At 39.4% G+C, this 13,332-nt stretch overlaps 1 protein-coding gene across 1 annotated transcript in view; it reads right to left on the bottom strand.

Moving 5' to 3' along the window:
* Positions 1-7,421: 7,421 nt before the first annotated feature.
* Positions 7,422-13,332, bottom strand: part of sucla2 (succinate-CoA ligase ADP-forming subunit beta) — a 35,768-nt gene continuing 29,857 nt past the window's right edge. Inside the window, exons 10-11 of the mRNA XM_026144041.1 lie at positions 10,928-11,016; positions 7,422-9,638 (exon numbers count right to left, since the gene is read on the bottom strand). Of these exons, the coding sequence (XP_025999826.1) occupies positions 9,564-9,638; positions 10,928-11,016 (164 nt within the window). The 3' untranslated portion in view covers positions 7,422-9,563. The remainder of the gene's footprint in view (positions 9,639-10,927; positions 11,017-13,332) is intronic.

Below are 13,332 nucleotides of genomic sequence, written 5' to 3' on the forward strand. Positions count from 1 at the left end.
CTACTTACATCCAAAGTCTAGACACTGATGTACAATACTGATGTTGTTGCCACAGGATGGTTAGTTGACAGGAAAATGGCATAAGCACTTAGAAACATTGCTTTTTTATAGGAATATGACCCATTGGCAAACAGTTAAGTCGTCCCCCATAGCAAACAGACAAATTACAACATGTTGGCAACTTGTCTATGTTAACAGAATAGTCCGCAAGTACCAGTCTGTGTGAGAGTGACTGCAGCAATTGTTTGAAGACACATCTCCATCTCCACCAGGAGATGTATGCAACCCTTTGGGTGATGTTATTTTAATAAAACACAGGGTTTTAACTTTTCTGTTTCACAATAATTTAAAAAGATAAAGGCAACAATTTAGAATTTTTGAATGCAATGTAATCCAGCAGGAAACAGACAAACTCTCAAAGGTTATAATCTCACAGAGAAAAAGCCAGAAAATATAAAATGAGTTTGTGGTTCATGCAGGGGTTTTTCTCTGGCATTTCTTGCTGTAATTTCTAACTGTGATCTCCCAGGGCTGGATTCAGATGATGTTTTCTGCTCATGCCAGGAACTATGAAGAATTAGAAAAAAAAATCCTTCATGTTTTTCTGTGTTCTATACTCAGCTACTTTGATACATGTGTGATGGTTACACCTATGATTAGGTCTCGCAAGTGTTTGCTTTATTTTCATACCAAGATGCTTTACACAGAGTTTGTAATTATACAGCAAAAATAAATTCATAAATGATACATGGTAAAGTCAGACATTCCTTAATCATTCTGACCGAGCACTTAAAGCTTCTCCCCCTCAGACAAGATCTGGGCTACACCGTGTTTAACTTCTCCATTGAAATATCCATGTCAGCACAGTACAAACTCACACCAAACTCAAGAACTCAGGTATTAGAAACATTTCATTCTGATGATTATATTCTCATTCATCTGATTAGATTTTGATTAGATCTATTTTTGTTTCTGAGCAGATTTAAGCATGATTCATTATTAGCATAATCACATACAGATAAAATGCTGTAGCACTTTGTATCACTTTAAATAAAAAAGCTGGATATTAAGTCCTTTGATCCTCTCTCAGATGTAATGAAAGATAAGCTGGGGGACTTCCCACCCCTCTCAACACTTTCAATCTGTCACTGAAAGCAAAAAACTGAAACGAAATGCCATAATTGTGTCTTCCCTGTCACAAGGAAGTTACTGCCCCAGTTTTTTTTCTCATGTGAATGAGCTTTTCCTCATAACCCACCTTTTCTACCGTTTGGTCTCACTGATTATGTTGCAATTCATATATGTAATGTGTTTCAAACCTACAATATTACTCTTAGAGACTTTGGTAATCCTTGCGTTTAGTTTGTTAAAAGTTGCTGTACATCTGCAGGCCACTTTGGAACCCACCTCAAGCCACAGATGCCTGCTCCATGTTCTGCTGGGGTCTGTTCTCCATACCAAAGACAAATATAAATTATGCACAGAGTTTAAAAAAAACCAACCTTCTCCTGGTTGAACTGAATGACTTAGCAATAACCCACACACATACACAAAAAAGGAAAAACAACACCAGATTAAAAGTGTTGGTTTGGTTTTGAGATGAACAAAGCTAGACTTAGATCGTAGAGAGCATTTGTTTTACTTTGACCACCCGCCGTAAGTTTATTAAACACTGCACAAGTGATTTTAGTAAGGTACTGCTACATTTTTCCATTACAGCTAAAATTACTCATGACACAGATTCAGTGCAGTTTGTCCCGGCTCCAGCACAGACGCTGTGCCTGCCACCCACAAACACACATTTAGAAAATTAAAAATGTGTCATCGAGTTTCATATTTTAGTTCCATATTGCATACAGTGCATCCATGACAAATCAGAGCCCAGCTTACCCCTCCTTTCCCTCTTAATTAGTTTTAGAAATAAAAAAAGGTCCATTTATCACAAGATTTTTGGCCTCAGCAGACTTTTCATCTCTGGAGAAACATGGCAGGGAGAGATATAATGAAATGTCTTGTGTACAATCAAAATCATCTCTTCTACCCACAGGGTGGAGATTTGAGCCTGGTGCTACAGCCAAGGAAATCGTAGAAAAAGAGGCTGGAGCAAAGACTTCAAAGCTCAGTGTGAGTGTGTGTTGTGTTGGCAAGGTTTAATTTGAGTGAAGATGTGAACTCAGCAGGGAGTCCTCTGATGACTTAACCCAGCTTTTCATCTCTTCTACAGTGACACGGCCTTCCAGCGCTCAAAGGCCATATCCACATTCAGCTTTAAAGCAGTGACTTCATCTCACCGTCCATATTAAAACAGTGCTGCCCTTGTGGATTTCAGCAGCAAAGAACTGCTAGAGCTTGTTGCCTGAACTGGAAGAGGGCACGTGTGGCTGTGTGCAGATTGACTGATTGGTAGATCTGCTGCTTGTGAACGTCAAGCACCTGCATTTTAGCAGCTGTCTGACCAACTGTATAGTAAATGACTTCACACTGCACATAAAGAATGACACACTGATTCATAAAGAAGTGATTTTATATTTTTTGCTTGTTTTGGCATCTTTCACAGATTAACTGGTGTGTTCCTGTAGAGGTTTTATTTAGATTCGTTACCAGCCAGAACACACTCAGACACATACATGCACACAGGAAAATGAACTCACAATGTGACAGTACAAACTCTTGCTTGTAGTTATTGCGGTTATTCTTGTTGTATCGACTGATTGGAAGATATTACTACCCTTGTTTTTTAAATATGTGTTCATAAAAATATAACAGAGGTTGTCCAAATTTGCTGATTGAAGATCTGGTGTCAGTAGTCCAAAACCTTTGACGCTAGTTTATATGAATTGCAAAGGAACAATAGTCATGTAAGAAAGAATGTTTTCACCAAACTCTATGCAGTCCTGCGAAAAACTAACTACACCTTATGATTCAGTATCTTGCAGATCCTCGTTGAGCAGTAGTACCCTGAAATAATTACTGGCCCACTCTTCTTTACATCATTGCTTCAGTTCTTTTACAAACATTTCTTTCTGCACAGGTCACACTACAGCATTTCAATTCTCAATTGAGTTGAGGTCTGAACTTTGATTAATATATTGTAAAACCTTGATTCTTTCCCTTTTCAACTGTGATGTATGTCTACGATCTGTGCTGCACGACCTAATTTGGGTCAAATAAATGACTGCAAGGTCACCAGGGCCTGTGGCTTCAAAACAAGCCCAAATCATCACCCTTCCACCACCATGCATTGCAGTTGGTATGAGGTGCTTGTGCTGATATACTGCGTTTGGTTTTCATCAAACACAGTGCTGTGCACCATAGCTAAACAGCACTACTTTGGCCACATTTGTCCTAAGTCTTTCTAGAAGTCTGATTTATTCAGATGCTGCTGTGCAAAGCTAAAAGCTGTCAAAATTTCAGAGGTGAACACGCTCACTGATAATGAATTAATGAAGAGCATTTGATTATTAGCACCTGGCTGTTACTTAGTTGCTATGGATACAATAAGCATGAACTTACATAACTATCATTAAATAAATAGATTTGTTGATCTTAAACATGGGCGGCACAAAACACAGGATGGTTTGAAGTCCCATTATAAAGCCTCAAGCTGAGTGTTTCGACTTGTGATTGGCAAGCCATTAGCCAATGAGCCGGCATAGTTTACTGGGATAAGAGAACAAGGAAGCTGAGGGTCGTATACTTCTATAAAACTGGAAGGCTTTCTGCAACCCACTGCTGGTCATTAGGAAGAATGCAAGTTTAAGGCTTTTCCATGTTGGCTTCAGTTTTCAGACCCATAAACTTCATCCATCTTCTATACCATCTATGATTTAAACTTGTATCATCTGGCATGTTATTGTAAACCTATTCAACAGTTGATTGGTCAAGCTTTGACTATAGGACACACTCTTTCTTTTTTAGTTCCATTTTGGGTCTTGACCAACTCAGTGTGAGTGTGTGAAATATCTAACTCCTTATCCGTTTCGTGTCCTTCTACAATCTCAACTGGTCTCTGTCCTCTGACCTGACTGATGTTTGATTTTCTCAACTTCAGAGCAGGGTAGCTGAAAGACGACAAAGTGCCCACATTAAACGTCTTTTCTTTTTAAATGCATTTGGAAAACTTCTACCTTGTTAAAAAACTAAAACAGGGTAATCTTCAAATGTTAACCATGTGTGAATGTTCCTCCAGTTTTTTGTTTTTTTTTACTTGACCAGAGTTTGAATCATCATGTGTTGTTTTCCATCAACATAGTCAAAAGCATTTTAACCTGCTGTCAAGAAACACCCACTCAGGTAATCAACCTGCCATTACAGCCAGCGTGGGTGACTCTGACAGAACCTGCAATCAGAGAGCGCTCGCTCAGTCGTTACAGGCCCAACACAAATGGAAATATGCTTACAAAATTATTATTATTTAAACACCAAAATGATCCTGCTACATACCGAGCAGAATTGTTAGAAAATAGCATCAAACAAAGACCATAGTTTAAAACACCATTCAGATGGGACTGAGATTACACAGGTAAACATTAGAAAACATATTCCCTGTTGTTTGTGATAGTTTAACTCATTCTGAGAACATTTTTAACCTCAGCAAAATTACAGAAAAGGGTTTGATTGATTGATTGATTGATTGATTGATTGGTAATTTATTTCAACATGTGAACAATATACAAGTACATTTAGAAAAGAAATGAGAGAAAAAAAATATACTATACAAATTACATACAAAAAAACATTCTGATTAATTTACATGTTGAAAGGGAGTGGGAAGAAGTATACACTTATTTAATCCCACCCCTGTCCCATAAATTATCAGTGAATATTTAGTCAGCTTCCTTACTGATATAATTTGTAATAAAAATAGTGAACAGATTTCTGATATACTATATACTATAATATCACATCATGAATTTTTTGTTTGTTTGTTTTTAAATAGAGACATTCACTTAATTTAAATATTTTCCTTTTCTTTATAGATCGAGAAGATCATATTTTTATAACTCTTTTTGAACAGTTTTATGTTTGGACATTGCTTTAATTCCATATTCAGTTTGTTCCATAGTTTCACTCCTTGAACAGAAACACAAAAGCCTTTTCTTGTAGTACGTACCTTCATTGTTTTGAAGTTACAAAAACCCTTTAAATTATAACTTCCTTCTTTCAAAAAAAAACATACTCTGAATATTACCTGGCAGTTCTTTATTTTTTGCTTTGAATAGAATTTGTGCTGTTTGGAATTTCACTATATCGTCAATTTTCAATATTTCAGACTGCAAAAATAGTGAGTTTGTATGTTCCCTATAACCTGCATTGTGGATGATTCGAATTGCTTTCTTTTGAAGAGTAAAAAGTGAATGTAATGTGGTTTTATAGTTATTGCCCCAGACCTCTGCACAATAGCTTAAGTATGGTGAAACCAGTGAACAGTAGAGAATATGAAGTGATGTTCTGTCGAATACCTGTTTTGCCTTGTTTAGTATTGCAATGCTTCGTGATACTTTGGAATGAATATATCTTACGTGAGCTCTCCAGTTAAGTTTTTCATCTATTATTACCCCCAGAAATTTATTTTCACTGACTCTTTCAATATCAACACCATTTATTTGAATCTTTGCATTAGTATTTAAACTACTATTTCCAAATAACATAAGTTTAGATTTATTCAAATTTAATGATAATTTGTTTTTATCAAGCCAGAACTTCACTTTACTTATTTCATTAGTCATACCCTCCAATAAATTCTGCAGATCATCACCAGAGCAAAAAATGTTTGTATCGTCAGCAAAGAGAACCATTTTTAATACTTTGGACACTTTACAGATGTCGTTAATGTACAAGTTGAAGAATTTTGGACCCAAAACTGACCCTTGGGGTACACCACAAGCAATGTCCATACATAAGGAGCAACCACCATTTATTTTCACAAACTGCTTTCTACATAACATTAAAACAAAAAAAAAACAAACAAGTAAAAAAGTCTTTTTTTCCTACTGACAGTAATCTGTATATTCATGAATAGAGGCTGTACAGCGTGGGTAATTCGATAAATTTAGAGTGAATATTAGTTGTTTTCTGTAACTGTGACTTACTTGGTGTCATTTGTCCTGTTTTCCAGAGCAGTGCAGAATCTTTTTTATTTTTTCTGGCAAAGTCTAATCCTCTGGTATCCTTTGTAACCAGTGGTTTGCACCTTGTTGTAAACCCTCTGCATTTCCACTCATGAAGGTGTCTCTTGACAATGAGCCACCTGCAGTTGCGACAGCTGTTGACTGGGCTGTTTGTCGTGGAAGGTTTTATCTTAACCCAGGAAAGAATTCTGCAATCGTCCAATTCATTGGTCTTCCAGACCTTTTGATGTTGCTAAACTCACCAGTGCATTCATCCTATCCAACACTGATTTGGCCACTCTTTTTGGTATACTTGGAATCAGTTCAACAAAGACTTTACCTCTCCAAACCGCTTGATCAAACCAACACATCTAGAATGTCATCTCTGCGTTTTGCAGTTGTCCTGCTGGTTTGTTCAGGTGGTGGCCTCCAGCGAGCACTGAAGCAGTTTGCAGCAGAATGCGAGGCGGCAGGAACAAGAATTGGGACCTCCAAACCTGAGGCCATGGTCCTCAGCTGAAAAAGGGTGGAGTGCCCACTCCGGGTCAGGAACAAGTTGCTGCCCCATGTGGAGGAGTTGAAATATCTCAGGGTCTTCTTCACGAGTGAGGGGGGAGGGGAGATTAACAGACACTTTGCAGCCATGCCTGCAGTGATGTGGATTGTGTTCCAGTCCGTCATGGTAGACAGAGCTGAGCATAAAAGAGAAGCTCACCATTTACCGGTCCATCTACAACCCTACCCTCACCAATGGTCATGAGCTTATGTAGTGACTGAAAGTACGAGATGGCAGATATCAGCAGAAGCAAGCTTTCTTCAAAAGGTGGCTGGACTCTCCCTTAGAGAAAGTGGTGAGTTCACTCATCTGAGTAGGGCTCAGAATAGAGCCTCTCCACATCGAAAGGAGCCAGCCTAGTAGAATGCCTCCGGCTGTAGGTGTCCCTGGCACACCGAGGACCTCCTGCCAAACTAAGCTAGAGGTGGTGGCTGGTGAGAGGGAAGTCTGGGCCTCTCTGCTTAGGCTGCTGTCTCTGTGACCCATGCCCCGGATAAGCAGAAGAAATGGGTGGAGGCCTGGATGTATGAATAGTATTCTCCACTATCTCACAAGACTATTGCAGGTTCTTGATTTCAAACTCATACAAAACATTAAACAGTTGCTCTTTAACAGGAAACTAAATAAAGGCTTCTGAGGCTTTATGGTGCCACTACATTCAGCACCAATTAGGCATTTTTTGGTAAGAAGATTAAACCAAAATAAATGCTCAGCTTTGTACAGTGTCCAAGACAAAACACACCGGAGACAAGAAATTCAACCAGGGAAAAGTTGGTGTTCTCTGTATTTATTCTTTTCTTTTTCTTCCTTTGCTGTGCTCTTTGTGAGGAGCATAAATATTTTACAGAGCGAGAACATCAGTCTGGTTATTTACAAGATAAAATAAATGACGTACAACTCACAATGTCGGCTTGTGTTTGGAGAGCTGGAGGAGGAGGAGTAAAGGGAAGGAGGAAAAAAAACCTACAGCCGTTTTACAGTTTGACTTGGAGTACCCCAACCTCGACTCTGACTTCACAAACAGAAACAAAAAAAGGAGCTAATAGACTGTGGCGCGATGGCACGACTGAACACACGGGAGCAGCAACTGCAGAGGTCTAAACCAGTGAATTATTCCATAGAGAGAACAAAGCAGATAAATAAAGAACGACACAAAATTCCAGTGTCTTCAGCAGTCATCAGTCCATTTCTGGTGACTTTCATGCTCCAGGGGGGGGGGAATTATGGCAGTAGTTCATTTAACAAGAAAGTTGCCTACAATGACCACTTTGAACACGGTGATAAACCTGCAATCGGAACCAGTGACTTTTCTGTCCTCTTCAGTTTGAGCTCAACCGGAAAAACTTGTGACTTGTGAACGTCAACCTTCAGACTTCCTGGCTGCCCCCTTTAGACAGTATAAGCAAGTACTGTTTGGATGACAGTGGAAGTGCTTGCGTCCTCCTGTTTTGTGCAGTTTCAATTTGGAAAATAATCTCAATATTAAAACACGAAGACTGCAACTGAGAACTTTTTGCATTTTCTGTTTAATTATTTTCACACTGCCCGGGAATACTTCAAATTCCTTATTTGGATTAATTAGCAGCTCAAAACAAAGATCTTAAAAGTATTGTCATGAAAGACATCAAAACAACGGCCTTTTTGATTTTCAGATGGTCACAAGATGTGAACTCCATCTGGTTGAAACCTGGCAGGTAAGCAGGAGCAGTTTCCATGGGAACAGGAACGTACACCAAGCTCTCTTGATTTACTTTGAGATCATTCAACTTTTGATCTCCATGTTCCTTCCTGGCAAAACTTGAGGTGCCCAACACATTTATGTGATGTATCACCTGTGTTCAACATACCCACACACGAGCTCCACCACAGCTGGGGCACAGCCCAAACGCCAGGCCCGCTCATCAATACTCGCTCAGATCCTGACGTCGATCGATACGCCCGCAGGTCTGGTGTCTAATAATTCAGGCAAACAAATGCGACTCGTTCAAACCCGGGTTAAACCGGATTGAGCCGTTCAAACCTTCAGGTAAAGTCAGAGATGAACCCGAAGACCGTCCGTGCCGAGTGTGCAGTTTTGAAAGGAGGAAACATCTGCTGTGTCAGGAGTAATGAAGGAGGCTGAGGAACTCATGCCTACAGGAGGTACAGAAATAACACTGAGGCCTGCATGGAAAATAAACCCCACCAATATTAAATCAATGCTGCTGATTCTCCATTAAGGAGAAAACTGAGGTTGTTTCCTCATGCCAGTGTCAAGCTTGCCAGCATGTTGTTTGTGTGTTTGTAGCTCTTCACTCACACACAAAGAAAATCGTGAATGGAGGAATACATTCCTATTTAGAGATTGAAAGGCACTCGTGCTAAACCGTGTAATGGACAGCACTAGTGGGTCCCAACTCACAAGCATTCAGCTGGAAACAGGAAATGATCCGACTCAAAAGAGCCCCAACCTGAACACCGAGTAACAAGACAAAGCTACTGTTTTTATTCTATTATTGTTTCAAAGTAGGTCAAAGGAAGTGTTCGCAACAAGTACCAAAGAAGACAGAAAGGCTCACCGCGAGTCTCCCTCTCAGGGTGGAAGAGAGCGAAAAAGAACGAGGAGGAGGAGGAGGTTTGTGCGTATCGACTCAAGTGCAACTTAAGGGTATTCTCTGGGTTTGAGACTTTGAGTAAGGGAGGGGGGGAGGGGGGAGGGGGGGGGGGGGGGCTGTTCAGAGTCGTGTCATTGTGCCACAGAGCCAGAAACAGGTTCAACAAAGGGCTAACCTAATGTGTCTTCTCTCTAGCTCATGTTGCTGTTTGATTGGGTAGTGGAGTGGCGTGTTGTTGATAGGCTGACCCAGGGGTGTGAGAGAGGAAGTGCTTGGAGGAAGAGATCTGAAAGGTTGGGTTTCTTAGATGGGCAGCTGGAAAGTGATGTCCACTTGAGCTTCCTTTGCAAGGGAGACGATTTCAGAAAGCTTTACAACCTGTGGACAGAGCAGAGTGGGCTCATGAAATAAAATTTAACATAACATACTTTTACAATTGACCTTTATTTAACCAACAAACCCGTGTTTTTAAAAAGGAGACCTTTTTTTTAAGACAGTCAATACAGAACAGATGACACAAATGATACAGGTCTCTGAAGTCATGCAACTGTTTCAATGGGATCCCAATCCTCCTCCTGACTGTGCTTGAAAAGTCTGAAATTCAGGTGTTATGCAGGTATTCTGCTTTCAATTTAGGATTGAGACATAGTGCACTTCAGGTTTGACAGCTGACATCCCCATCACTCACAGCAGTCATGCTTCACTTCACATCATTACTACCAACTTAGCCGCTGACGTTCTACGTTTCTAAAACTTTTTCTAGAACTTTTACCGTGGGAGTGGGCCGCCCAAGTGTCATCTAGAAGACGCATATTTTTCCCTCGACACACGCACACCTCAAACTCTACTTGAACAGTCACAGAGCAGCTGCACATGTTAATCAGCTGATTGCACATGTGCAGTCTTGTTCTTGTGGTTTGTGCACTGAGACACACGCTGCAGTTTCATGCCATATCATGTCATACTTGTCTAGTAATTTTCTCCAAAATCATATTAATTCTAAAGTTTAAAAAAAATTTTTTTTAGTTATTTTGGCAGAACAAAAATACCAAACACGACAACTACTAATACAGGTGACTGATACACGTTTCTTTTCCTAATCTAACAACAAGGACTCTCCACTCACAACAATCTAAAGGGTTTTCATTCTTTCTCATCTTTCCTGAAAATCTTTTGTATTCTAACTCCAGAAGAACAGAACAAAGGCTTTCATTTCCTCGCTAACTCACATATCTAACAAAGCTGATCCTGCTCATCACTAATATCCTGTTTTTAGATCAAATACAACCATTTTCCACATATATAATCATTACATGAAAGCTGGAATCAGTCCACTTTTAAGCAATTAATCAAGCAGCTTAATTGGATGTGAAAAGTGTTTAGAACAGAGTAAGATTTAATAAAATGTTATCAAACTGCCTCCCGGCACACCTGCTCCCCAACCCTGTTCTCACATACGCTTTCACACTGTTGCTGCTTTCTGGTTACTTTGTGCTATAAATGTAAAGTGACGTTTTTCCTCACATTGGTTCTCTCACACACACACACACACACACACCCTCCGCCTCCTCGCATACAGCGACACATCTAAAGGCAGGTACATGTCAGCCCTGCTCTCCCCATTTATGACGTGAGCATTTGAGTTGAACGTGGGTCTTTGTGCGTACCATTTTTGCAGCTTCGTCCAGGTCGTCGCAGGCCAGGATTTTCAGCGGACTGGCAGCAATCAGAGCTTTGGCGTCGTCCACTCTTGTTCCTGAGAACAAACAAACAAAAAAAATAAATGAAAAAAGGTCAGTTTTTCAAAACAGCAGTACCTTTGGCCACCCTACAGCTGTGTCACTGTCAGAACTGAGAGTTTCTTGATACGGCAAACATTCATTTGGATGCTGTTGAATGTTTTTGAACCTCGAGGAAGCTAATAACCTCCTTGTGGTTTTCTGTGGATACCTGTGCCTCCTGTACTGTCCACCCTCAGACCACAGTTTCCATTTGCACTCGGGAAAAACAAAGCTGAATGTCTAAAAGGTCTTTCCAGAAGTTTGGAGAGCTGATGAAGTTTCTTTGATGAAAAAGAAAATGTTCGCCGGACCAAAGTGAAAACTCAATTTCCCTAAAACTGCCCTATAACCTCCCAGCAGACAGTTTTTATTAAAGCTGCTGTCACACAGCAAGCCGTTGCCTCCTCCTTTGTTTGGTGGATGCCTTCACACTTCATGGTTCAACTTTTTTCAGCTTGCCTCTGTGGCTGGTGTGCAGCCATGGCAACCACAGATACAACCATAGGGGAAAAATGGTAACGGAGGCTTATTTTACAAATCAATGGAGATCAACAACATCTGCTTTAATGCCTGATTATACAGACAGACCTCACAACCCAGAAAAGAATTACAAACAGAGCAAAGCAGACACATTACAGAATTAGCCACTGACACAAATACACAAACCCATGAATCCAGGATAAACCAGGATAAACCAGGAAGCAGTCTTAGACACGAAAGAGCATGTATAAACATACCAAAGTAACTTGTCAGTGTGTAGACAGACACACACAGTATATTTATTATTTAAAAAAAAAAAACATTAAAATTTTAAAAAAGAGCATGTTCCTGTTTTGAAAGGAGAACGTGGTCCAGTCAAGTTTCCAGAGTCGAATTAGGAGCTGTGACCCATCTGATGTATCCGAGTCCGGCCCCGATTAACAAGTCATTTGGTCACACGCACATTTGTGGATTGGCTCACAGGAAAAGCGTCTTTGTGCTGATGTAGAGCCTTACAGAGGTGCTACTTGTAGCTCTGACTTAAAATCCATGAAGCATTTGAGTTTCAAGCTCATCAGTGTGATGCTTAAAGTTTATCAAAGTTAAAAACACCGCAGATGTTTAAGAGGTTACAAGACAGAATTTGTTTCAAATATTTTTATTGAGAGCAAGTATCATGATTGTAGTTTTTACAAATTGACATAACATAGCTTATGCTCCTTTTTTTCTCTAAACTAACAAGGCAAATATTTAAACAACACCAACAACAACAACAAAAAAAAAAAAAAAAAAAAAAAAAAAAAACAAAAAAAAAAAACACCCGCAGTCACCCATAAGGGGTCCCAATACCCCGGCTGTCGGCAAAAGGGAAGAGAAACAAGTAAACAAAGTTTTATATTTTCCCAAGGTATATAAGTAAAGGGTGCCAGATTAATTCAAAATCTTTTACATTGTCATTCATACTATATCTTATTTTTTCAAGGTGAAGAGTGTTTATAAGTTCAGTAAGCCACATTTTTAATACAGGAGTCTCATTGCCTTTCCAAAGCTGCAGGATCAATTTCTTTGCAATAATCAAAGCATATGCCATAAACCTTTTTTGAGAGTGTTGTAAATTTTGTGTTTCGTTGGTAATCCCAAAGATGATTACTGTCGGATTTGGTTCAATCTTACTTTTAAAAATATTAGACATATAAGTAAAAATATCATACCAAAAACCCTGAAGCCTTGGACATAGTGCAAAACAATGTAACAGATTTCCATAGTGTATCTTGCATTTTTCACAGAGGGGGGAACACTCTGGATACATTTTGTGAAGTTTTTCCCTTGAATAGTGTAGTCTGTGTATAATTTTGTACTGAATTAAACAGTGACGGGAATTAATAAAAGGCGTATTTATGTTGTGTAAGGCCTCCTGCCAGAAATCTTCTGATAGGAGAGTCCCAAAATCTTTTTCCCACTCCTCTTTGATTGAAGTAGTTGAAGGTATACTCATCTCCTGTATTGAATTATAAAATAATGAAATTCTCTGTTCAAACCCCCTTCCATCACTAAGACATCTGTCCAAAGGATCGGACGATATGTTTTCAAATTGTGGCAGGTATGTACGGATATAGTCTCTTAGTTGAAGATATCTAAAAAAATGACTGTGAGGCAATCCAAATCTATCTTTTAAATGTTGGAATGACATAAAAGTATCATTTAGGTATAAATCTTTTAATTTACAAATTCCCAATTCCTGCCATATATTGAAAGCTCCGTCTACACATGATGGAAGGAAAGAGGGGTTAGCTGTAATGGATGTACACATT

The sequence above is a fragment of the Astatotilapia calliptera genome, chromosome 16 (genome assembly GCF_900246225.1).
Source record: "Astatotilapia calliptera chromosome 16, fAstCal1.2, whole genome shotgun sequence".
NCBI lineage: Eukaryota > Metazoa > Chordata > Actinopteri > Cichliformes > Cichlidae > Astatotilapia > Astatotilapia calliptera.